Source organism: Pholis gunnellus (genome assembly GCF_910591455.1).
Source record: "Pholis gunnellus genome assembly, chromosome: 15".
In the NCBI taxonomy this organism is placed as follows: Eukaryota; Metazoa; Chordata; class Actinopteri; order Perciformes; family Pholidae; genus Pholis; species Pholis gunnellus.
This window is the reverse complement of record NC_136542.1, coordinates 20,657,541-20,684,073: the sequence shown is the minus strand read 5'-3', so window position 1 is coordinate 20,684,073 and position 26,533 is coordinate 20,657,541. Positions and strand designations below refer to the sequence as shown.

The following is a 26,533-nucleotide window of genomic DNA, read 5'->3' as shown; positions in this document are numbered from 1 at the left end:
CATCAATGCATCAGATCATAAATCAGTAGGCCTATACTACAGCAATTCAACTATACCAGCCCCAAAATATGATCCACTTGTACCCTCACTTACTTGACCTAGAGTTTTGTTTTCAAGGCAAGGCAACCCTAAATGTTTTGGCAATCAATGCATCGGGCTCTTTTGACTGTCACAGAATTTAGTGATTCACTATTTAATGAGCACAATAAGTGATTTAAACAGATCCATACATTTAAAATAAAATGTAAACTCTTGTTTACTGGTTTGTGCTGGGGCACGAGGTTACCTTGAAAAGGAGTTTCAAGCAGTTGGTGAGTTGGTGAGTGAATGCTGTGACACCTTCACAGCTGACCAGACTTCTAAATAAATAATAATTGACTTGCTTTGTATTTCCTCATTCATGTTGTGCAATCGTTGTCCAGTGTCCAGTGATGGACAGGGACGACAGGTGTCAACCAACTGTAAACGTTTCTATTAATTTGACCAAGCTAAGGGGACACTTTGTTCATCTTAAACTTGCCGAATAAAGCACTGAAAACAAAGGAATGTATACATTGATTAATTTCACGTTCTGTCAGAGTGGGACTTTGACAAAAGACAAAGCAATGTAAAAGTGTCGCACTTTCTAACGGATTTCCGCCAAAAGTGCTCTCCTACTTGATATAATGGGGCGTGTCCTGTCGGAATTGGGCGGAAGCCGTCATTACGTTGACGACGACGTAACGTCTTACGTATTTAAAGATGGCAGCTCGCAGTAACCGACAGGTCTTGTGTTGTGAAACATCTAACTGTTCCCACCGTGACAGTGGGTTAGTTCTGTTATGATAGCAGATATTAGGTTTTAATAAGCGACACTAACGCGGTATTATTTAAGAACATGTCACACCGCTAGCGGTTGAATCTGGAGATACAACTTTAAGATGGTGGCGGGCACCTGAATGGCACTGTAAGCAACTGTCTACAAACTACAAAACAAATATTACAGTCAATAGAGAAAATGTTTCCGGCCACATGGTCACGACTGTCCTGCAAGGCTTTGTCCAGCCGAGGACTGAGGACGCAGAGTGTGCTGGCCAGCTCCGGACCTTCGTACTGGAGTAAAGTGGTCTCCGACGCAGAGAAGATCGTCGGATATCCGACCTCCTTCATGAGTCTCCGCTGCCTGCTCAGCGATGAACTCAGCAATGTTGCCATGTACGTCACAAAGCTGATCGGGACTCGACACCCTTTGCTCAACACTGCAAGGTAACACTGCTGAAGCTGAAACGGTGCTGGTTTATTCCCAGCAGTAAACGCCACACCAAACTACATTCACACATCTGGGGAAATAACACGACTCTTATCTGTTTGGAAAGTTTCAAAGATAGTTAATGTTGGGTTTTGGATTTAAATGTTGCACTGACTTGTACAAATTTAAACCCGGCATGTCATTTTTTCCATAGCCCTGTCATTGTGGGTTGATATTTATGTTGTGGCTTACAAGAGCCACACACACACACACACACACACACACACTTGACCCCACCTGCAGCTGTATTCATAGTATCCCCTTTCATCATTCTATAGACATGTGGGTAAACAACAATTGTTTGTAATCAATAAATCAATATTGTTTTCTCTTGGTCAACCCCAGTCAGAGGTTGGTGTATCCGATTGTAGCTTTCAGACGGTGTGTTGCGTGTATTATTGTTAGTGATAAATGGACTGTGGTGTTACCGAGGTTAAGATCAAGTTAGAAAACGCATTGGTCTTCATCAGACACGGTGCAACGCAGCTCGTACCCTGACATGTTTCACTCACACATGTCACTCACAAGCTGCTGCTGTTGTAAACAAGAATGACCAAACTTCTTATCAAAACAGCCTTCATCGTTTCATCACTCTAACAATATCACGATACCGCATGTTTTCTGGTATTTCAATAAATATAGTCTATATGAAATAACCACATGGTTTCATATACTCTTGTGTGAGTTAGTAATTGACGAATGAGAAGAGCTGAGAGTTTACTCTTCATTTAGAACTTTAATAATTCAATTTTCTGAGAAGTTTTGAGTTGGCTTGTGCTCGTTATTGTCTATTTAGACAACGTGATTGTGTATCATATCTCAACACAGGATTTCATCACGATCTGATCATTTTGAAATCTAATAAATGATCATATTGAATTATTGCCCAGCCCTATTTGTCAAAGCTCTCTCAGACAGCATGTGGAATATTATGGAGTTTAGATTTTAGTGAGTTTAAAGAAATGAAAAATGTTTGTTTCCCTTCTTATCATCCATCCATTCATTCATGAACATGATGCCAAAGAATACAAATCACTTAATAAGTTTTGAGAAAATGATCCAAAAGAAGTAAGTCAGCCGGGTCTGGTTCGACTTCTCACTGACCTTATTGTATGCAGAGACAAAGTAACCTTCAGTTAACTTCAGACGCGTTCATATTGACTTTCTAGTGTTATTCAATAGCATCAATATTCTAATGTTAACTAGCCTGACGTCTTCTTCTGCCTGTTAACAGCCACCTGTTGATCAGTAGAACAGTATATGTGCATGGGCAAGAAGTAGTCTGTTACTGAAGTACCAAAAGCAACGATACAACAATGTCAAAACATTCTTGTTACAAGTGTATTCAAAATACTACTGAAGGTTATTCAAGCACAGAAGTATGAGCTGTACAATGTACCCAACGTATCAAAACTAAAAGTAGTGGCTATATTATGTATGACGCTATTAGAGTCTCACACTGATCAATGTGTAGGAACCATTGTAAGTGTTGTAGCTAGTTTGAACTATTCCGTACGTACAGTTAGCTACTTAAGTCCAGAGGCTCCCAACCGAGGGTTACAGGAGAAACCTGAGGGGCCGTGAGACGATTAATGGGAGAGGAAAGAAGAAAAAAATCTTTTATTTGCTTTTTTTATGTAAAACATTGTTTTTAATGTAACATTTTATTCTGAAAAGTAGGCCTAACTAGTAAGTTGAGCTGCCAAATACATGTAGTGATGTAAAATAATCCAATATTTCCCTCTGAAATGTGGTGACGTATAAAGTATCACAAAACACTCAAACTTCAGAAGCAATGAACAACTTCATCGAGACAGAAGCAAAGTGAAGCAGATGTCAATCAGACTAAATACTAACTAACGAGGAGCGTGGGGCCAATAGCCTGGTGCTGACTCTGCAAGAGAACATTCGGTGAGCACTCATTTTAAATAAGGGGAGCAACAGCTGAAACCACGACTTGGTCCTTCTTTTTGTGAACGCTTCACTTTCAGAGAAAGCGTTTTAGTTTTTTTCGTTATTAAGGGAAGTACTCTACGTTTTTTTTTATCGCCTGCATTCAAGGGAAAAATAAGACCGTTCACTGTCTCCCGGTCCCCCCTTTTTTTCTGTATAAATCCACTGAGATGAAATGTTCCTAAACAGACTTATGGCCATGCCATCTATATGTTTTTCTATCCAGTATTAAGCGATATTTGAGCTGATTTGTGATGCAACTGCAAAGCCACAATCGTGTGTCGACGAAGGAGGAGCTAGAACAGGTCGCAATCTTCTAAATATCATCCAATCGCTTTAGGATGGGAGTAGCCTGCTGCTCTCTTGTGTTTTTATCTGAGAAATCAAGGAAGTCTGAGCACCGAGGGAAGAGAGCGAGAGGAGAGAGTCCTCAAACTTCATCCAGACGGGTGTGTTGGAAACAGGAGCCCAAGGGTGTAATAACCTATACACCTAAATCTGATATGACAATCCATTTGGGTGGGGGGGGGGTTAGCATAGCTCTTGACAGTCTGACTCCTCACTGTCAGCTTGGGTTGGCTGGTTCGTATTTCCCACTGTGTCTCCGCCTCAGACGCGCGGCGGATAAAAATATCCACAATAGCAGACAGGCAGACCCTCGTGGAGTTGGGTTTCAGTGTTCCCTTTCCTTTCATTCTCAAAAAACTGCAGCTCAGCTAACTTTGCCCCAAAGTCTGGAGTTACAGCGACGGGGACCGCGGGCCCAGGAGGAGAAACTGAAGTTGCTTTAAGGACAGTCCTTGAGAGTTCGACTTCCACGAGTGTTTCCTTTCCAGCGGTTTCTTTTCTCACCGTTTCCCTCTGCGATCTCGATCTTCGATACCTCGATCAATACTGTGCCCATTACGATTAGTTTTAAATGGAGCCTAACTAACCTGATTATTTCGGCCACTTTGTGGACATGAATGAATGCTGAAATCAAAGATCCCTCCAGTCTTGGGATGTATGAATGGCTTAGTTTTTTTCGTCAAGATGTCACAGGTCAATTGTTGCCAATCGTCAGCATCGACACGTCTCTACAAAAACAGTGTGCCCTCTTGCTTCACCATCAACACCATCAACAACATTAGCTTTAAATAGTTGATTAAAAAAAAAAAAATCACTATCTGCTAAACAGAAGCAAACACCCCTCTTACTGCTATGACGTTGCTAAATCCTGATTGGTGCATGGAGGGGACATCGCTCCTTTTCTGGCTGAGCCCGCCCACTTCATACCAGTGAGAAGAGCATAAGTGCATAAATCTCCGAAGTGACATAGCCAACATCGCTTGAAGAAAACTATGCGTTGGATCCTTTCCTTTCGCTAAATGTGTTTTCAGAGCCTTTAAAAACCAACTCCTTTTTATCAGGGCCTTTGTGAAGTGTTTTCAAGGCAGGAGGCACATTCCCTCACCATAGAAGAAAAACCACCTGCTGGACTCCAGGCGTTTTGGAGTCGTGAGAATCAAGTCCTGGAGATTGGAATAAACGCATCATGACCGTGTATAAAGGTATCTGCAATGCACAGTAGAGACGAAAGCATTGCTTAAAATCTGTCCTCAAAGAAAAGTGCAGGCGTATTGGGCACATTCATTCTTCTTTCAATACTTAAGAGGCAGACGGAGGATCAATACGCCACCACACACACATCAGTTCGTACATTAGCATGCATTACTTCCGGCCCCTGCACTAAAGTTCCTGAAATTCCTGTGCTGCAGTTGCGGATCAGAAGGCGTGGTGACCTGTTCACAACCCTTTTTAAAAAGACAGCAGCCCATTTCTCTCTCTCTCCCCCCCGCTCTGAAGCCCTTTCTGTTCTCCCACACCATCCTTGCCCCACCCCTTTGCGGGAGGGCGGTTGTGATTGATTGATGTGTGCTGGTCTGGATAGTGACATAAATATTAATCATCTGCCACCGCCAGGCCACTGGCTAAACCGGACTTTCCATGAGGAGAGCAGCTTCATCATCTTTTTTTTATTTTTATTTTCTCTAGCCGTTCTCTTCAGCGGGCGATGTTTCTGCATTCATCAGAGCGTTCATTCTGCATGCCTTCCCATTGAGCAAAAATTTAGATTGATCATAAATAAATCTGAGATTTATGACGGCCCTGCATGATGTCAGCCGTATCGTAATATAAAAAGGAACAAAGCTTCAGGGTATTTTTTTTTTCTCCCTTTCAGCACCAGAACACTGAATCACCGGTTTGTGTGTTTTTATTTTATTTCCTGTCATGTTTTCTGGCATTCTCATTTCTGTCTGGCCTCTCTTCCCTCCATCTCTCTCCGGTTCCCCTCCCTCTGGTCACGCTTTATCTCTCGCATCCACTCTCTGCGTTGGGTTCCTCCACCTCCCCCATGTGGTGCAGGGGTGGGTCAGAGAGTGTGTATGGGGGGGGGGGGGGGGGGGGGGGGGGGGGGTGAGGGCCGGTGTCTGGGCATCGAGCGGAGGTGGGGGCGTGGCTGCCTGTCTCCCTCGGAGCCCCTAACGAGAGCGTGATTCATGGCACAAGGGGCTCCCATAGGGACGGGATTAGAGGTGCTCTGTCTAACCGCTCCCCAGAGAGACTAAAAGATATTTAATCTGCCCACCACGCAGGCAGCCACCTCCGGGCTCCGTGTGCATCTACATGGGTGTGTTTCTGTCTGTGCCCCCCCCCCCCACACACACACATACACACACACTTCACACCCAAGAGACTTATACAATCCTACAGCAAGACTGATCAATTATATTCCCGCATTTGTCATCTTCCATGCACTATAAATTCAGCTCAACAGTCCTTTTAACATTTAGTACAATTTGCATTGTGTCATCAAGTCGCAACAGTGTTTTGGTTGCTTTGTTCCTTTTCAAATATCATAATACGAACATATATATACATATTAAAGCTGCTATAATCAATATTCTTCTGTTAACAATGGCTCAAATAGCTCAACGGAATCGTTCATAGTGGCAAACCCACAGACGATTATCGGCCGACTATGCAGCTCCTCTCGGCTCCTCTCGGCTCTATTAAGCATTTCACCGTCTTTTAACTCGTTGTTTTTGGTGTTGTCACTTGTTAACTTTACCGTTTTGGTTCAGTCTCACTGCTCTCAAGTAGTAATTCATTTGCATTATTATTTGTGACACACTATTAGAACCCACGTGGTGATTAGCAGCCTTTACGTTGCACAGACGAGTACCTGCCTTGAATTGCATTTTTTAGCACAAAGGAGAAAGGGAGCCGTACTTCAGGTGTAATATGTTAGCCGACGTTAATTCCCTTCTATTTAAACCACGTAGCTGAATGTGTCCAAGCTGTTCCCAGCTCTTAAACATTGCTCATTAAAACGGGGCAGTGGGAGCAGGTGGAACTGGAACCGGGCTCTTCACAACAGATGGCAGCAGGGTGTCGGGAAAGATGTTAGAAACTTGAATGCTACGTGTTGCTCCCTTTCTTTTAAAGTCCTTTGCAGCTTAGAGAGATTGGGCTACACACTGCGTTGTGTTCTGTAAACGCGGTGATGAACTTGGCATTCGGTCGTTGTCGAGGACTACGAGGAAAACATTTTTCCTCCAGGGCTCATGGACCGTGGATGCTTATTTCTTATACAGTTGAGTTAAATGACATGTTTTTGATGTTTGTACTTCAATCTACGGATGCTACTTCTTTGCAGGGGCTACGTCTACGACAGCAGGAGCAACCTCCAGACGAGGGGACTGATCGTGCTGCTGTTGTCGAAGGCGGCGGGGCCGAACCACGCGGCCTCCGACCTCCTGCCTCAGGACATGGTCAGCGGCATCTACCCTAGGTACAATAACCTGAAGTTACTGACGGCAGGAAAAATGTTTGCATTATTTGTTTTACATTGGTTTGAGGCACAAGACGGCGAGTTAAGGACCACGGGTTCCATGTGTGCGCTGCAGCTTTGCCAATCGCAAATTAGATCCATCAAATATCCATCGACTTTCCAGTAAGCTGTTCTTCTGGCTTTGGTTTTTGGTTTGTTGATGTTTCTCACACTTCCTGACATCTGCCACCCTCCCTGAACACTCCTGCATGTTTGACTTCACAGCTCTAAGCTGGTGCAAGTATCAACATCAGCAGGATGCACTGATCAATCTTCCTCCCATGCAGGAAATTCTCTAAAGCCTGGCTAATTGTAAAAGAATGTAATCGTTTGCTATTCCATAAAAAAACAAAACAAACTTATCAGAATATTATGCCCTTGAAAAATGTTCTCAAATGCTCAATGGTGTCCACCAACGTTACTCACGGCTTAGGAATTATGGCCATACCGTACCACAGCTAGTTTTCATGCTGGTAATTCAAGTCTGCAGCTATTGTTTTCCATCAGTAACCACACACTAGCAGAAAAAAATCTAATTTAGTACTGTATGTGCTGCTTTGGAGAAAACAGTGGGCAGTAAACATGTGTTACATTGCGTTGTAGAGCCATAAATGTGCATGGCAAGCAGAGCGAGAAAGGCGATGCCGCTTTGGTCCCTGTTACATGGCTGCAGGAGGATAAATAGTGAAATAAAATCCTGGTGTCTATCTTGTCCTCTGTGGTTATCGTCCATATCAATTTCTGTAAATGAAGCACTGCATCATCTTGCGAATATGATGGAATGTGAGGGCGATATAACCACAGCTACAAGATGGGATGTTTTTTTAAATTATTCGTGATATTTAGATTGTAGCTAATTGGAAAAGAAAATGTTTCAAAAAGTTCTTTCAGTCTCTGCTTTGTATTCATATTGTCTAATAGTTACATACACATTTATATATCGGCCTTAAAGTGTTCTCCTTATTGGATCTGTATTAGGGGGGCAACCTCCGCGTCCGAAAAGTGTCTTAAACCTGTATTCTTTCTAATGGCCCCCATTTTGGTTCAGATGGAAAAATCTCATCAAATATTCGACGGATTGTCGTAAAATTTGACACTCATGGTCCCCAGATGATCAATCCTACAGACATTTCATCTAGCGCCAACAACGGGTCACAATTTTCACTTATCCAATGAAATGGCTTTACATCTACTAGAAAACATTTGATAAACAAAAAAAGGCATTCATGTTCCTCAGAGGATGAATCCTAATGACGACGAAAGAGATGACTTTTCTCCACCGCCACGACAGGTTGACAATTTTTGTTTTGTAAAGTTCTGAACTTCCCCTGACTTTCCTTCTAACACCGTCATCGTCTCCCCGGGCGCTTCTCAGCAGCCCACTGCTCCCAATAAGCTAGGAATGGGTTAAATGCAGAAGTCAAATTTCATATATGTGTATATGTATATGACAATAAAATCCTAACTAACTAACTAATCTCCAAATTCCACCTTGTCCCATTCTTTTATTTTTATTTTATTTTTACAAAATGTCATGGGAATGTCATTAGTCTTTATACAAAACTAATGACATTCCCATCAGCCTCGACCACGCTTTGTGTTTTGTGCCAGTTTGCATGTAACATGCTTTACTAAATTGCAAACGATTTCTGTTGCCAGCAAAACATTTGCAATGAATTGGCTGTGATTGTTTTTTTTATTTTTTATTCTGACACCACCTTCTGGCTAATTATTATATTTGCATCACCACAACTTCGAAAATACTATTGATTATCAACTTCTTGGTTCTGAACAGGGAGCGCTGTAGAGCCTTTACTTTTGTTTTCACATAAATGAAAGGACATTGCTTAGTGATCTCTCTGGAACCACAACATATATTGTTTTATTTATACATAATCAAAGGTGAAGTGTTAACAGTGGTATTAATGTGCTGCTGTTAAAATGCTTCAGGTAGCACACCAAGGGCCTACCTGGCTTTTTCACAAACATTGGCTACAAGCACGCAGCTCAGAACGGGGATGTGTGACAAGCGGTTTCCAGAAGTGACTGCTGTGTTTGGCGTGGCTGTGCGCTGGGTGCCTGAAAGGCCTCTTTCTTACTGCTAGCTGGCACAAGGCACACGGCACACGTGCGCTGCGGAGCCGTGTCCGTGCAGAAACATCCTAATATTAGAACTAATTGGAATAACCCCGGGCGCCGCGGAAGCGCTTGAAGTCCGGCGTCTTTCACGGCCGTGAGGCCGAGACTGCGTCGCCAGGTCGTGTCTCTCTACAGGAGGAGTTCTTACAAACTCGCCTCATGTCACAACCGGGCACTCGTATCGCTGTGACTCTGGATCACTGAATCCAACATGCAGCATTCCCTCTCTCATGTGTGATGGATAGACTAAAAACACACACACACACACACACACACACACACACACACACACACACACACACACACACACACACACACACACACACACACACACACACACACACACACACACACACACACACACACACACACACACACACACACACACGTACACGTACACGTACACGTCTTGATCACCTCATTTGCACTATCTTTCTCTCCCCCACCTCTCCCTGGGCTCATTAGCACCTCTGATGGAAGAGATGGAAGAATGGAGGGAGGTGAGGTGGGGGGGGGGGGGGGGGGGGGGGGGGGGGGTGATTGAAACCTCCGGGGGATGGACTCCTCCCTCCTGACAGGCAGCATTTGTAAAACATTTCCCACTCTACTGCCTGACACTGATGATTCATAAAAGCACCACCATGATGGATGGATGGAAGGATGGATGGATGGACGGACGGACGGATGGATAGATAGATAGATAGATAGATAGATAGATAGATAGATAGATAGATAGATAGATAACACACACACACTCACAGATAGTGCAACTATTACCCACCACACCTCTTAATTTCTTGTGACAAATGAAAGCCGTGCCAGTGAACACATCACACAGCCGGTCTGATGGACAGGCTGCCTCTTTAAATCACACAGGGGGACGCACTCACATCCGCGAGGCTGCGTTTGATGGCGAAGGCAGACTGCGGAGGGAGGAAAATGGAACAGAGCAGTCAGGACAAGGGGCGTGGTGAGGGGCGTTGCACCTCGGCAAGATGGCATCGGTTGCTATGCAACTGGGCACCAAAGCTATTTATACACCGGCCCCCTTGTCCCCCTTTTTTCCTCCCCAAGCTCCACTGTTACCGATCAGGAGGGCTAGATTGGAAGCACAGCTTTGGGATGCGGATACACCGGGGTTCAACTCATTTTGGTTTTTGGTGACTGATACTTTAAGATAAAAAATTCTAAGTAATTCCAAGGGTTGTGTGTTTCCTTATATTTGCTAGTTCATGTTAGGGGAGGTGTCTCACACATGTCTTACACATGATCATGGGAAAGTGGCCATTGCATCAAACTAATAGATTTCTGATCACTCCATTCACCCGATGAATTAGTTTGGAGATGTGACAATATGTATGCTGCAAGACTTTATTAGATTGTCCCCTGTGGCAGGTTTTACCATACTATTTATGCCACCACAGCTATCCCTTTTAATATCTTTGGGTGTATTAAGCCATGCTTTTAAATCTTTCAAATGAATAATTAGGACTGTTTCATGGCAATATTTTTGGGATTTTTGCATCATTATGATGAAGCACCCTGATTTATAATTTGGTAAATTTGCCAAAACCAGGCACCCCCATCTGGTTCTTTTATCCATAAATAGTTTTTCCATAAAATGTACTATTTTACAATATAGTCTATAGATATCGCATAGGATAGAGGGTTGTATCCACTGCTTTTCTGAAATAAAGATGATAAATAAAAGTATTTTGGGCCATTCATTCAAAAGAGAAAACTTCTCTATTGCATTCGTGAAAAACAAAGTTGTACTAAGCCTCTTGCTGCTCCAGAGGGAGCTGTATGAAGTCTGACAAATTGCCTTGAGTGATGTCACTTGAGTCAGCGTTGGGGCCCGAAGACTATAAGTTTGTAAATGAAAACAATCTAGTGCAGAGGTCTTCAACAAGGGGTCCGCGGAGGTACTGCAGGGGGGGTCGTAAAAGTTTTGGTTGATTAGACTGTTATTTTTATTTTTTCACAACTTGAAATGTCTTTATGGGCACCGGTTCACTCACAGCGCGAGACTAGCCTGGACCTGTCCCTCCAAGCCTCCTGCACACAAAGAGGAGGACCCGCCCCTATCTCTGCTGTGTCAATTACGAGGCCGCATGTTACATGCTGGCTCTGTCAGGTTCCCCGTGATTGACTGAGAGCCTATTCAGTCCCCAGCTGACTAAGGCTACATCCATACTACTCCGTTTTCAAATTGATCTCCGTTCACACTAACACGCCTGAAAACGAATATCACGTGACTCTTTACGTACACTGGGCATGCGCGTGGGTGTTGATGTAAACAGGAAGTAGATTGGTTGCTTAGTTAAAAAAAATACGACAGAGTAATAAAGTAGTCTTTAAGAATGAAAGGTCGTGTTTGATACTTAAGATCTCTAAAATCTTCCTCTATGAACTCAAACAGACACAGTTCGTGGAAAGTTTTAGAAGTTTTATTTTTCAACGCTGCAGGTCTTGCTCTATATCAAATTTACTTTAAAATCAACACTTACACGTAAAGGTTTAGTAGATTATGGGTCCTTTAAAAGTGGTCAACACACGTCTCTCACTCGTTTCCTCTCGGTTTCGTCTCACTCGTAGCTCTGCTGGTGGCTTAACTATCTGTCCTACTGAAAAGCATTTACTGCTTTTGTTCCTTTACATTTTATCTGTGGACTTCACAATAAATGTGCAGAACAAAATATGCATTAATAAGAAAAGGAAAGTCCTCCGTTTTGTGTCCATCGTCCTCCCTAAAGCCGCTAACCGCTACTTCAGACGGCCGCTCCGTAGGTCTGATAACGCCGCTGGACACGCCGTTCGCTAATCGCTCTAATAACAGCTGCTTCCTCCGTAATAATGCAGACTTTAACTGAACAGCTGCTGCTAGTAAAGACAACAAGGTCAGCAACACCTGAAATCAGTTGTCCATGTTGAATTAACCTGGTAGTCGATCGGTAATTAATGTTGTTATTTGTGAGCTTCCGGGTAAGGCTGCTAAGAACCAATCAAGTAGCGAACGCGGGCATCATCGTTTCTAAACGTATCCGTTTTCGACCATCGACACGAAAACGCAACCCGGAGTTTTCAAACGTATCCGTCCTCTGGAGCGTTTTCAAACTCCTCCGTTTTCGGTGCTCAGTGTAAACGTAGCAAAACGTATGCGTTTTCAAATGGAAACAGAGTAGTGTGGACATGGCCTAAGATTGCAGACACAAGGACTCATGCTGCAATATTATTTGAAAAGAAGATACCGTTGTAAAGAAAAATGTAAAAACAAAGCCATTTACTTCACCCACTACTTCATCACGAATCCTTGTGCAATCATTTTTTATAGATATTCCTGCTAAAACACTGCAGCTCCTATCCACAACAGCCAACTACTGAGGCCAGTATATTATTATGCCAAGTGTTTGGACATTGTTATGAGCGAAAATGGAGCGTTTTGTAACTCGACCAAAAAACATGAATCTGTCCATTATTTTAATAGTTCAGTATCGTATGCAAGATAACAGGTGTGTGTATGCATGGCAGTGGCACTAATAGGCCATCACTCACTTTCGTTTCCACATTTATGTTTAAAATGAAAACGTCAATTTGAATAGCTTGTATCCATGATTATCATGCAATTGACAGACAAGGTTGATATTGGTATCAGTTGACAAGGTATGTTTATAAATGGCAGTGGCATGGCGCTTTGCATCGTGGGAAATGTAGGCGCCAGGTTCTGACAAGGAAGAACAATGCGTGGAATAAAAAAGACGATACCTCTGTATTGTTTTCAACACACTGTGACTTCTACAATCTTTTAGGAGCGTGATGCTAAATGGAAGGAGTGCTCTTTAATCAACATTTCATTGTAGAATATTGATGTAGAATTGAGACCACAGTCGGCATCAGTTCCTGATTGCTTTATAGGGCTATCTGCTACAAGTGGTCTGTGCTTGTTAGTCAGTTTAGTCAAAGTTACGTAAACACTTCAGTAACCGTGTTTTCCACCTTGATGGATCGTCACAATGGAGTGTTGAAGTGGAGCCAACAGCACGAGCAGATGGCAGATTGATCACAGAGTATTAATTCATTTTTGTTTTCAAGTTAAACAACTAAGTAAACGGTCATAAGTCTGACCTCGACTTCTGGTACAACATTTAAAACGTTAGTCCAGTCACCCGAAATCAGCCACCGCTCTTTATCGCCTTCCTCTTGCCGAAACAACGAGCTCTCCTCTTTTTAAAAGAGTAGTCATCCCTCCGAGGCGACTCGAGAAACACGCGGCCGCCAATCCATTAATTTCCTCTTATTTCAAACCCTGAACTTTATTAACTCTCATTCGGAGGTGACCGTGTTGTTGCTCTGCGTCAGCGAGCTGCGAAACCAACCAGACAATGGATGTGATTGAGAGGCGAAACGGATGACATTATTGAATTTTAATCACATCTTTTCCACGCCGACGTCGAACACGGCAATTACCTGGCTACAAGACGAGAGTGTGTGTGTGTGTGTGTGTGTGTGTGTGTGTGTGTGTGTGTGTGTGTGTGTGTGTGTGTGTGTGTGTGTGTGTGTGTGTGTGTGTGTGTGTGTGTGTGTGTGTGTGTGTGTGTGTGTGTGTGTGTGTGTGTGTGTGTGTGTGTGGGAAGGGGTTGGAGCGCAAGGCAGACGACTGGCTCATCAGGTTCTCACAGCGGCTGAAAGAAGGTCGTAAGTGGCTATCAGTGCACCCAACCCTGTCTGGATGGATCCCTCCTGTCGTAGCGTGGCGAGCTCCTTCCATATGGAGAGGGGCCTAATTATCCCCCACCAATGGCTGAATCAACATTTGATTATATCCTCCCTAAGGCTGCTCTGAAAGGCTCTATTCAAAGACCACTTTTATGTCTTCTCTCTCATAATCAAGAATGGCTGTTATTTGCTAATGATGAGTTTTAATTTCTTTTTTTAACACAACCCTCTCCTGACACTGTGCGGCAAGACGTCTGACATGTGCTGCTTTATGCCCTCAAGTACGCTGATTTTGACTTGAAAGGTTTTTAAATTAAATTGTAGCTGTAGAGAAATCTCTTCTTTTTTTTTTTTAAAGATGCACATTCATTTATTCTTTTAAATTGTCTACTCGGTTAATGTTTCAGATAGTAGTTGGATGAACTGTGATGATCCCTGAGGAGCTGTGTTGCATATTTAAGTCAAATTCTTTTTAAAAAGACTCCACAATGTGAATATTGCAATTTATTGACTAAATAGATGTTTCCCATTTTGCTAAAGGGATGAAATGAAACTCTCGAATCCTTTGTCCCCGATTCATTCCTTTGTGGTCAGAACACCTGTACGTGAAGCTGCCAATGAGTTTTCCAACCTGCATATTTCACCGGTATAGACAATGAAAAGGTTTCTGTCAAAAAGCTCTCTAACCGTCAAGCCTCCGGAACGCCTCCCTTAAAAGGTGTTGAGGAAAAAAAGCTGTGATTTTTAAATGCAATTCTTTTCTTTTTTTTTCTGTTCCATAGCCAGCGGAACTTGGCAGAAATCACTGAGTTGATCCACACGGCGTTCCTGGTGCATCGTGGGATAGTTGATCTGAAAGGGTGGACGGACTCAGACGGCCCGCTGAAGGACATGGAGTTTGGGAATAAGATGGCTGTCCTGAGCGGCGACTTCCTGCTGGCAAATGCTTGCACCGGACTTGCCCAACTGAATAACACTAAGGTACCCAGTCTGTTGGTAAAACAAACTGTAGCCCTGTGAGATACCTGACCCTACATCAGTGATAAACGCCGCCGTCTTAAAGCTCCCGGCTGTCCTTACAGCTCCACATATTGGTGTCGGCCTTGATCCCTACTTTTCTCGACCACGTCCAAACTCAACATCTCACGCCTGCAACGATTATATATTGCAGAGTTCCCAGGGATCATGGAATTTATGGAATATTCTCGGTTTTTGAGAGGTATTTTCACAAAGCAGAGTACCCGCAGTGCAAACGTCCTCTTCAACCCATCTGCAATACCTCCATGTTTTTATTTTGTCTAAATCTCTGGTGCTGAGCATACATCAGTGTGATGATTTTACACGGCACTTTCCAGAGATCCCTTTTCACTCAAACGACAAAGCTGCGGTGATTCCCAACCTGGCGGCTGCAAGATAAATCTGAGTGGCTGCGAGATGATCAGCAGGATTAGCATGGTTCAAAACCTCTCAATAACTTCCCACCGCACATCAAATTCATTCAGCAGCTCAAATATGTCTGGTGTTGTCTTGCTGTTTCTTTTAGTTAGAGTATTGACCAAGAGTTTAGTTGGCCAAATTAATAATGGGGTTCAATCTTTCCTTCAAAGAAAGCTAGCCTAGCTGCATTCATGAGAAATAACGAGAGAGAAACCTCTCAAGACCTTTTCAAGACTTGGTCGCACAGACCGCGTCAAAATAATTGACTCAGAGCAGCTGTCAATCACAGGTGTCACTCAGCTTTCAAAAAGTTGACTAGTCCACCACAACAGAGCGAGGCAACAGAGGTCTGCTGACGAGACGTTCGCATTGTGCTGATCGCAAGAACCATGAAACGGGGCTCAAACCTTAAATGATAGACGCAATGTGTTCAATGTGAGTAACACAGAATTTTTTGCTTACAAAAAAAAAAAAAACTAGCAACTGCAACTTCCGTGTCAACTGGCACTCGCTACTGATCGGTCAAAGCAAAAACGAACAAAATAACATCGAACGTCATCTTATTCTCTTTAGATCTCTGAAAACGATCAGTCAAGCTGCCTGCAACCAAACATGAGTTTTCGGGCAACAACCTCAGTAGATGTTGCTTGGCAAGGGTCAGAGAATTTGGGAAAAAACACCTTTTCAGACATCGGCCTTGACAACAGCGTATGGTAGTCGATGTGGTTGAGGAGACACCATAGACGTGCACACCATGGGAATCCTGCTTATTGAGTTTTCAGTTTTGAAGGCACGTGTGTGGTGGTGGTCTCGTAAGTGTACCACAGATCATATCTGCTGCGCTGCCTGGTAACCCCTCGCTGACAGATACTGTCACCACGCTGCTCTGTCAGAATGCGATTTGCCCGAGCGGATCAAAATAACCATCTCTCTCTCTCCCAATTATGCCGTCAGCCCCGCCGGCCCTTATCGCCTTCCCTGCAGCTTCGTATTCGGCACTCAACTGGGCTGGGTTTATGTCCTGCTCTGTGGCAGCAAAGAGACGCCCTCCCAGAATGTGATGTAAGCGGCACCCACGGTGCTTCTCGTGTAGGGAACATAGCAGGAGTTACAAGCAATCAACATTTCCTTTTTGTAAATTAAAGATCATTTCAAAGGTGTGGCGTTTCCGTTACAGTGCTAATTAGCTTTCATTGGGATTTGTCGGCGCTACAGTGCTATGACCAATAATTGTCAATCTGTGGCTGTGCAGCAAATTACAGTAATAGAGTCGATACTGTTGTTTCCCTGAAACGACGACGCTGGGAATGAAAATGATGGCAGATCTGCTGATGACTTGAGCTAACGAGGATTTAATCATGCTAAGCAGTCATTCACAGCAAGCATGTCTGCAACTGGTTGAATTGAAGTTGGGGAGCGATCCGTCCCTTTGTGGCACAGTTCATTGTCTAGGTGAGAGCGATGCCGTTTCAAAACTCAAGTGGCACCAAAACACCACACAGACGGTGCCCGAAATGATTAGTCCAAACAAACCTGCAGTGCTGTTTGTGGGAGTGCGACTATAATCTGAAGCAGCCACAGGAAACGTCCCCCCCCCCAAGTGGACGTTATTTAATTTTTTTAAGGGTAATAAGGAGACGGGCATCCGATAGCCGGCAGATACTTGTTTGAAAAGGTTAGCAAAGCAAAATGAGCGGAGGGCAAACCCACAGTATGCGCTGATGCTCGTATTTGGCTGACTTTTTGTGAAAGCTGTTCTTCGCTGCTTTATGAACAAGGAGAAGGGGATTACATAACTGCAAACAGGAATAAAAAAAAGACCATCATACCGAGCTATAGTGACAGGAATTAACAAATATCTTTTTAACTGGGGAAGATAGGTCACTAAAACCCTCCCTTTTTGGGAGTTCATGTTGACTTTTGTCCACGATTCATCTGTAGATGTGCTTTACCTCGAGAAACTTCTTGGAAATTGGGGTCTTAAAAAGATTCACACGACATCATCCATATTCTGTCTGTTTCCATAAATTGAGAAGACTAACTCTCTATTACTGGCCCAATCAATCAAGATGAAGTATTACATGCTGTAGCTATCGTGGTAATAAAGATTACACTCTGATGGGAGCCATCACGTTATGAGTTACAGACTATTTTATTTTAGAATGGTCAAAATCAAAACCGACGAGGCCGAGGTATACTGACTTCTTGTCTTTAGTATGGGTCAAACTCCAAAAAAAACACTACATTTCCCATGATGCAGCTGGAAATCATCCATCGCAAGACCCGCCCCTGTCTCCTAAAAGCCCACTCATTTCAAGCCCTGCAACCCCGGTTCGTAAAAAATAAAAAGGTTACATCATCAGGGTTATTTTTCTGCAAAAAAGTTTTTTTAAAGGGCGGCAGATCGTCATAAAGGCTGACTAGTCCTCCTCGTGATGAGGAACTGGATTCCATGTGTGAAATTCATGGAGTGCTCTTTTAAACACTACATCCGCCCTGGTTCAGCTACTCGTGAAGAAAAACACATCGGTAGTTTCATTTTTTAAAATCTGCTAATTGTCTGATATTTATAACTCTACCAGCTTCCAAAGTGTGCAGAGTTGGAGTCTTCTAAACACATCGTCTGGCCATCTTTCCTTGCAGCTCGTGTGTGGTCATTGCCCCACATCGTTTTCATGCACAGGTTGACAGATGAGTAGTTCTTGCAGCTTTCCAAGTTTTCACATAAACCAGCTTTTTTTTTAAGTCAGTGAGAGCGATGGAGATCATGTGTCGTGGCCTTGAGAGGAAACCTATGCCGCTACTTGTATAAACTGTAAAGTAATCTCACCGTGGTGCTCCGGTTTCTTCCCCCCCCGCCCCCCACCACCCCACCCTCGCAGACCTGTCGGCAAAACACGATCTGGCTGGATTTGGGAATGGAGTAAGGGGGAGGCAGTGGGAGAGCTTATCTGATACTTTCCAAAAAAAGACCCCCGCTGGCCCCCACTTCCCAAGGCAGGCAGAGACACCACATCTGGTAATACTGTAGGCACATTGTCCTTCCAGGTCTGCGGGTGAAAGCTCGGGTTTCCTCAATATTTTCCCCTGGAGGATTGGGTTACCCAAAGGGCACTGCGAGGCTCGTCACCAGACTTTTCTGATGAACCGAGGATGTCTGGGACGACCTGAAGGAGCTCTAAATGTAACCCCATTCATCTGGACCGTACAGGCATGGCCTCCAATCCTCTGTCCACACACTGCGGCTGTGAATGGGAGGACGGGAGGGATCGGCTTCACCCATTCACTAGAGCCAGACTTTGAGGAAAGATGCAGCTTTTCTCCTCTGGTGGTTGATAAGGGGCCCGCTGTGTTTCCGTGAGCGAAAATGTAGTCATGCATGCCCCCTGTAAGAGGAAATGAGCAACTGCAGTCTTAAACTAATTGTCCAGACCTCAATGTTTATCTCATTTTTTAGTCGTTGCCCTTTTTAAAATGTCTTTTTTAAGGTAGGAAGTTATGTATTATCTCATGTCAGTTTCCCCCAAAAGCAGCATGTTTTTTCCTTGTGCAGTATATGGATTGACTTGTTCTGGAAAGAGTCTGGCGATAGAAGAAGTGGTTCTTTTTCATTTTTTGCTTCCATCTCTCTGTGCCTCTTCTGCAGAAAACCACCAATGTCTAGATGCTCTTTAAGTGTCAACATAATGAATAAAACAAATCTGCAATGAGGAGGAAAAATAAGGAGAGCAAAGAGTCAGATCATCGCTCCTAAACCTCGTTAACCCCTCTGCTCTCTGGACAGGGTCTCATTTGGTCTCGCCATCTGCCTTTTTAGCTCCGTTTCAGCCCCTCGGACCGGACAGACACCTGATCCGGCTCCGCTATACGGCCCGATAATGAGCGGCGGAGTTCGCGGCAGTTCACCTGGTTCCCAACCCCTCGTCTCACCTCCGATTTCTTCACCAAACCAGCTGTTCAGATGAGAGCGCTGATAGCCCGCGCTTCAATCAGGGGAAATTGTGTTGTTGTGTTTTTCTAAATCACAAATGTCACTGATGAACCGAGCAGCGTGTCTGTTGTGATCGACCTCATTCACATCTACATTTGAGGAGTTTAATCGAGGCTGTTAGCCAGAGTGATTTATAACGAGGGAGAAGGTTATCTGTTCAGTGCCCGAGTCCAATGACAAATCAACTGAACTGTTGATGGACATGTTGACTGTTGAGCAGATCGATCCCATTATTTAGCTCTGTCTTACAGATAAGAGGATGGTGTGTAAATGTACTATAGTTGGATGTTCTGATAATGCTTTAAGATTGAGATTTTAACCCAAATGTGTTTTTAATCTGTTTGACAGGTTGTTGAACTGATCTCGAGTGCCATTGGTGATGTGGTTCAAGGAATCTACAGTGAGAATAACAGTAATGCTGAGGTAAAGCATCTGTTCTGCATGGATGTTCTACACCATTGGAATTTGAAATTGTCCCTTTTTAAAATGTCCTGGAGTCAAATACAATGAGCCAACATGAGTGACTTAAGACTAAAAATAAAGGCAAGGCATATTCATACAGCACGTTTCATACATAAAGGTACTTCAAAGCTCTTAACCTACAAACAGGCGACCTTACAAAACGTTCCAACCACACAAATGTAGATCAAGAATAACTTAAAGAAAAAAGCTGATATTTATATATTTATATTTATTTATATATGATATTGTTTCTATTGTCTTCCAAAAACTCCCATGAAAATCCATCCCACTAACAAGTGTCCTCTGTGTATCCAAAGCCTTTGTTACCATTGTTGTCCAAAAGCTTTAAAAAGCACATCAGTGAGCCACACTGTTGCACATATCACATCCTGCTGCCTGAAATACTCACCAAGAGCTCCACATGTAGATTAATCCGCCGCTGAAAATAGTCCCCGACAAATGTAGAATTGACTTGAGTTTCAGTAACAGTTGCTAGAAACTATACAGCCTTTTCATACATCCGCCCCGGAGACCACCGTGGCCAGAGGTTGTTCTTCCGTTCTCCTAAACGCAGTATCTCGGGATCGCATTGAGCACATTTTTCAAATCTGGCACAAACGTCCAATTGTACTTCAGGATGAACTGATTCGAATTTGGTGGTCGAAGGTCACCGTTAGCTCACGATACACATTTTGGGCTATAAAATGTTATGCTATTATGATGCTTTCACACAAATGTCTAACAGGATAAAATGATGAAGTTGGACGAACACGGATGTAAACCGTAGTTAATAAGAGTCTTTCTAAAACTGACCACAGTGCTGTCAGTTACCAGTTTCCTGGTGCTGCTTTGGTTCTGCCAGTTCATTTTTCAACAGAATGACGTCACCGTGTCCCTCAAACAAAGTTTCAATTGCTCTAGAAAACACTTGAGGGTTCCCTTTTTCTCTATTATCAAGTCTTTCATATATACATAACCGAAGAACCCGCATGTAATACTGTGTTGAATCGCTGCTAGTGTGGTCTGTGCAGTGCGAGCTCAAGACGCGCGGCGTCTCTGCCTCTGTTCGCCCTGCAGGAGGACGGTCCCACTGACTGCATCGACGTGGCGGCGTGGGAGGAGCGCGCCTTCCTGTCGCACGGGGCACTGCTGGCTAAGAGCTGTCAAGCTGCGATGGAGCTCGCCAAACACGACAAGCGGTCACAGAGATTGGCCTTTAAGTACGGCAAGCACATATCACTGGGACACAAGGTAAGTCTAATCTGATTGTCCCGCACAGCAAATGCCATGGAAGTTTGTCTGCGGAGGACAAATCAATAAAGGTCAACTTCCACAACAGTGGGCTACTTTTTTGGGTAATCACAGCTTTGTTTAAAGGCCCGAAAAACATAACTTTTCAATCACCTTCTTGCTATGAGTGATGGGAAACCCATCGAAAATACAATATTCAGCCAATGAATAGGCCTTATATCCAGGCCAGTGCGGTCCTAAAGACTTGGAAGTTTCCGTGGCTTTAATCTGGTTGTTGTCCCTCCTGACCACTGTACTCTTTGTGACTGGGATCAAGTTAAATCAAATTCAAGGAATAACTCTGAATAACTAAACTGATTGGCTGCTAGTCCCACGGTTCTCCAGGAGGCAGCCGTATCTCAACATTTCCCTCTTCTAACGTGGCCTTATGTTAGTTTAACAACATTTGTATGTCTTTCGATGAGCCTCTTCACATCGTAGCTGATTTTCATACCAGAAATACTGTATGTGGGGGGGGGGGGGGGGGGGGGGGACTGACAGCTTTGTCGGAATGTAATCATTCCTTTGTAGATGGAGCAGTTTTTGACAGTGATTAACATTGAAGTGACAAACATACACTTGTTTAATGTGCTGCAGATAATAGAGATGCTCTGACATCGCTCAAGGTTCAGAGGCGGTATCTAATTGATGCCACCCTAAAGGTCACTGCTAAGAGTCTCAGTGCTGTGGTTCGTACGTCCTCTCCTGCTGTGGCTCCCTGCAGCTGCCTGTCTGCAGGCCTCAGTGGCTACAAGGAATCTCAGCATGGGATGTAACCGCAGCGAGTTCTTCTAAGGACAGCCGTCCTCATCGGGCTAGCTGTTCAACACGCTGCTCATTAACAGCGAGTCAGAGAGTGCACGCTCACCTGTTCGCGCTCTCACCTGTTCGCGCTCTCACCGCTGGGGCTGGTTTAATTGGCGCCCCGGGAAGTCACAAAGTATGAGCTCGGCCCGACTGTCGTCTGATTGGCCAATCTGTCTCCTCCGCAGCTGAACTCTGACCTGCAGCCGTTCATGAAGGGCGACGCGGGAGAGCCGGCGACGTTCAGTTTGAGCGCCGCCCCGGTGGTTTTCCACCGCCAGCTCGTCGGCCAGGAGAGATGGCTTCAGCAGCTGCAGCAGGTACGAATGGTCCCGACTGAAACGTCTCAACAACTGTTGGGTGGATGTCTGTATTCACCTGCTTACTTTAACAATCCCCTGACTTGTCCTCTTCAGGTTGTCTGACACATTTTCTACTGATATAACCTGTGAGAATTAAAAATGAATAGTTGAATTATGAGCGTGCCGCCACCAACATGCTGCACCGAGTTTACTCAATGCCAGCAACCTGGATTATCAACACACTTTGGCCTTTAAATGTAGAAAATAATGATATTAAGGCTTTAGAGGGTTTGTAGCAAATGAATGGTCGACTTAATTCCTGTGTTTGTTTGTTTGTTTGATCTGACTCACACTTTTCTCCGTTCATTAAAACACTTAATCTCGAGGAGAATTACTTATTGGGTTTTTGAGACGCACCGTAGCAACAGGTTTAAATTAAGGGTTTTTTTGTTAGAAATTCTTGACTTGAAAAGTTTGATGTTCTTCAGTTTCATCAAATTGTAACTCTTTTTTTTTTTTTGAAGAGTTGATGATCACAATGTTAAGGCACCCTTACTCTCTTTTCTCTGCAAGGCAACAACACTGAGAAACCAGCTGGATTACTCAAAGGTAAGCCCCCTGGTTCATGTATTCCTCTATCCACAATGCAGCGAACCTCCTTTACCCTTCGTGTTGCATTGTCCAGTAAGATAGCTCCGTTTTTCATTGTTTTAATTCAACGCGTTCACCCGTTTGCTCACTGGCGCGGCATCTGACCGAGAGAAACAGGACGTCTCCTCACTGTAACCCATATCAAAGTTGAGACACGAGCCTCCCAAAGTCAATGTGTGAGGGACGAGGGAGGGCCGACAGGGGTGCAAGAAGAGACCGAAGCTACAGGGGAGGGGTCCGGTGGTGTCGCGGGGGTTATCTGGTCCCGACTGAAACCAGAGCAGCAAGGATCAGTTACCGAGGCCTATTTGCGGAGGAGACACTCAGGCTCTGAGACAGTGGCATTGTGAGAGAATCTCCTTCAGCAGACCTGTCGAGAAAGGGGACATGGGGAGAAGTTTGAGGGGAAGGAGAGATGAGGGGACAACGAGGAGGAAAGCTGAGAGCAGGACAGAGGGGAGGGATGTGATTTTTTTGGGGGGGAGGAAAAAGAAAGACCTTGGGCCCACGGGCGTCCAACTTTGCTTTGATTCAGCACAAAGATGGGAATGCGTAATTAGAGGAACTTTGTGAACTTTTCTGGTATTCACATTGATTTAGCATGTGCTTTCATCCAATTATCTCTGATAAATAACCATAAATCTTCACAGAAACTCTCATTTTATACAGTTTTTCAGTCATTCTCTTTCATTCCCAATTAGAGAACCCCAAAAAGAGATTTTTCTTTTTATTGATTAAAGGATTAAAGGAGTGTCCAGATTGGTTTGAAATGAATAATTTTTTTAAATATCAATATTTTTTTGTACTTATAATACAAGAAAATGTGACTAAATGAAAAAAATGTACACACTTTTGCCTGAAGTCTTCCAGCATCTTCAACCCATAATGCATAGTGACAAGTCTGTGTGTAAAAGAAATGACTCAAAATACAAAAAAGGAAAAGAAGAAACAATGACCTATTTGGTATAACTTATTCTAAATATTGATTAGAGCTTATGCACCAGATGGAACAAAGGAGAATGGGGAACACTAAAAGATAACATGAAGTTAGTGATGCAGAACAAAACGGAGTTAAGAAATAAGATGGTGGAAAATGTGGGTGAAAAATAATCTTTTCTAAATTGAATAGCCAGTGTGATGCGGAGTTCGACATTTATTTTTTTTAAAGAAGGAACACCTACGGGGATTTTCACCTCCAAAATTCATGAGATATTACGCCCCCAGCAAAAAGATGTCCCAACACACCAGCAGTAAGACTCGAGGAGACGCCCAAATCACTCAGGCTGAATACTTAAGCTGCTGGTCGGGGCGGATCTGACTTGATGTTTTCCACTTCCTCGTGTATGAAATGTATATCTTGTGTGTCCCAAGCCTTTCTCCAAATGATTAACTTCTCTTTTTGAGATTTTATTTTATTTTAAACTAGATACAACATTTAGAAGTAGCATATTGGTATTCAAATCACTCACACATTGAGGCAGTCACACTAGGAAAAAAGAAAAAGTCATCACAAACTCTTGACATCGTTGGGTGAGCAGGACATTTTAATTTCCCTGCTTTGCACTTCAGTGCAATTTAGTACCTGGATTGTAGCAAAACCTGTGATGTGGTGCCATGATTAGGAGACTAGGACAGGAGAGGCTGCGAGGTGCCCGGGTAGAACCTACAGAAGTAACAGCACATCTCCCTTCTCACCGTCAGAAATGGCCTGCCAATTGTTTTTATAATATAACTCTCAGCTATGAGTCTGAAATGTTTCCCTCATAGTTAAATGTAGTAAGCTGCCTCCAGTGGTGCCAGGGGCAGCATACATGAGTGTGTTATACAATGTGATTTCTGTTTAGTTTTTTTGTTCTTTGCCTCCGTACGATCCAGTTACTTTAAGTGTGCGCCAACTCCACCACTTTGTCGTGGTTGACGGGAGCGACACAAACGTGACAGGTTAACGTGTGTTTTTTTTTTCATCCCCCTGGCAGCTCCTGGTGTCAGTGAAGTCTGAGAAAGGCGTGAGCTCAGCGGTGGACTTGTGCTGTTACCATGGCAACAGGGCTCTGGAGGCCATCCAGGCTTTCCCCTCCTCCGAGGCTCGATCCGCCTTGGAGAACATCGCCTTCGCCATCACCAAATTTTAACCTGGACACACACACACACACACACACACACACACACACACACACACACACACACACACACACACACACACAGAGTGTCTTTGTCTGCAGAGGCAACAGGTCAAGAACCAATGAACAGTTCAACAAATCAACTTCTCACGTCTGGAGAAACTGCTCTGCTCTGCTGTGGATGACAGTGTCCATAAATGGTCATCATTAAAAAGAATAAAAGCACATTACTTCAGCATCGTGTTGTGCATTGTGTTGCGCTCAGATACATACCCAACCTCTCTTTCCCTACGGAGAAAAAAATATCACGCCAAGCTGCATTTAAAAAGCTGCCAGTTTTATTACCACCTCGCTTATCAGCGGAGGCACATTCCAGGCAGAACGCAATTTAACATGTTTCGCAGAATTGTCATTCATCTGGAAAATGGGCCATGAACGACAAATGATGCGCCAAGCAGCGCGTCTTTTATTTTTTAGAATCACCCAGGTTCACCCCACTCATTACTGCACACCTCAGATGGTAGCTGCTGGATGTAGCGGGTGTTTGCCAAACTGAAAAGAGCAGCTCCAATCCGGTTGTAAAAATGTCCCAAAGTCATGTTCTACCTGGTATGTGCTGCTGCTGATAAGCACAGCTGCAAAAAAAGAAAAAAAGGTATTTTTCTAATGGGGGTTTGGCGTGATATTCGCTCCACGGGGGGGATGGCATGAATCGGGAGTAATGTCATCTATGTTGCCTTATTATGTCCGTCCCCCATTCCTGTGTATGTGATCCAAGTCGACCCAGGGGCGGGGAAAGGTCACACAGTCTCTCCCCTTGGCCCAGCCAGTGAGCACATTGAAGCTCCGCCAAGCAGTAATTATTAATGAAGAGACCTGAGCAAATGGACAGGAAATGCAGAGGTATTGATTGGGCCGGCTGCCCTGCTCCAAGCCGTACAGGCTGGCGCCAGCCTGGTGGCCTGTGGTTTCCCAGGCTGCTGTCTGCAGAGGAGGGGGTGGGGGGTGTAAGGGGGCAGCAGCCAAGGTGTGAAACCAGGCCACCGCTGGCAGCTGTCTGTCACATCCAGGCCACACCTGAAGGACGGAGCACAGGCGACGAGGACTGAGCTAACAAAGAGGATTCTGGGTCGCTCTAGAGAACAGCAGCGCATGTCGGTACCACATCAGAACAGGCTAGCTAGCTAGCTAGAAAGTGCCCATTACGTACGTAATGGTTACATGTTTGACTTGGAAAAAAGAGTTTCAGTTTAGGTGTTGGTTCCGTCAGTAACATCGCAATTAGTTGCAGGTTCTAGATGAAACTGTTCCTCTAAATGACAGGAAACTCCTCCTGATGATACATTTATGTTTTTTAGCCATGCTAGCGATGTGGCTCTAGGGTCCACTACTTTGGTCCAGACTGAAAGATATCTACTGCATTACATGGATTCCTTTGTATGTGACGTTCACAGTCCCCAGAGGATGAATCCTACTAACTTTGATGTAGCTGTGCTTTGTGGTTAG

The 26,533-nt window shown here is 44.0% G+C and overlaps 1 protein-coding gene across 2 annotated transcripts; it reads left to right on the top strand.

Annotated features, from left to right (window-relative positions):
- The first annotated feature begins 756 nt into the window (after window positions 1–756).
- pdss2 (prenyl (decaprenyl) diphosphate synthase, subunit 2) lies at window positions 757–25,171 on the top strand. 2 transcript variants are annotated; one of them, XR_013767422.1, is made up of 8 exons: window positions 757–1,245; window positions 6,942–7,076; window positions 14,753–14,951; window positions 19,747–19,821; window positions 20,938–21,111; window positions 22,143–22,274; window positions 22,781–22,865; window positions 24,884–24,920. XR_013767422.1 is itself a non-coding variant. In XM_079174893.1 (8 exons), the coding sequence occupies exons 1-8, from the start codon at window positions 998–1,000 to the stop codon at window positions 25,037–25,039; spliced, it is 1,155 nt and encodes a 384-aa protein (XP_079031019.1). In that variant the 5' UTR covers window positions 757–997; the 3' UTR covers window positions 25,040–25,171. The 2 variants fall into 2 exon arrangements, 1 of the variants encoding a protein (XP_079031019.1); XM_079174893.1 differs by having other exon boundaries at window positions 22,830–22,865; window positions 24,884–25,171.
- Window positions 25,172–26,533: the final 1,362 nt, after the last annotated feature.

Excerpts from the sequence above, each read along its gene's own strand:
- pdss2 (XM_079174893.1), top strand. The coding sequence starts at position 998 with ATGTTTCCGGCCACATGGTCACGACTGTCCTGCAAGGCTTTGTCCAGC. Across the intron at positions 1,246-6,941 it reads CCTTTGCTCAACACTGCAAG|GGGCTACGTCTACGACAGCA; the intron begins GTAACACTGCTG and ends ACTTCTTTGCAG. Across the intron at positions 19,822-20,937 it reads AGAATAACAGTAATGCTGAG|GAGGACGGTCCCACTGACTG; the intron begins GTAAAGCATCTG and ends TTCGCCCTGCAG.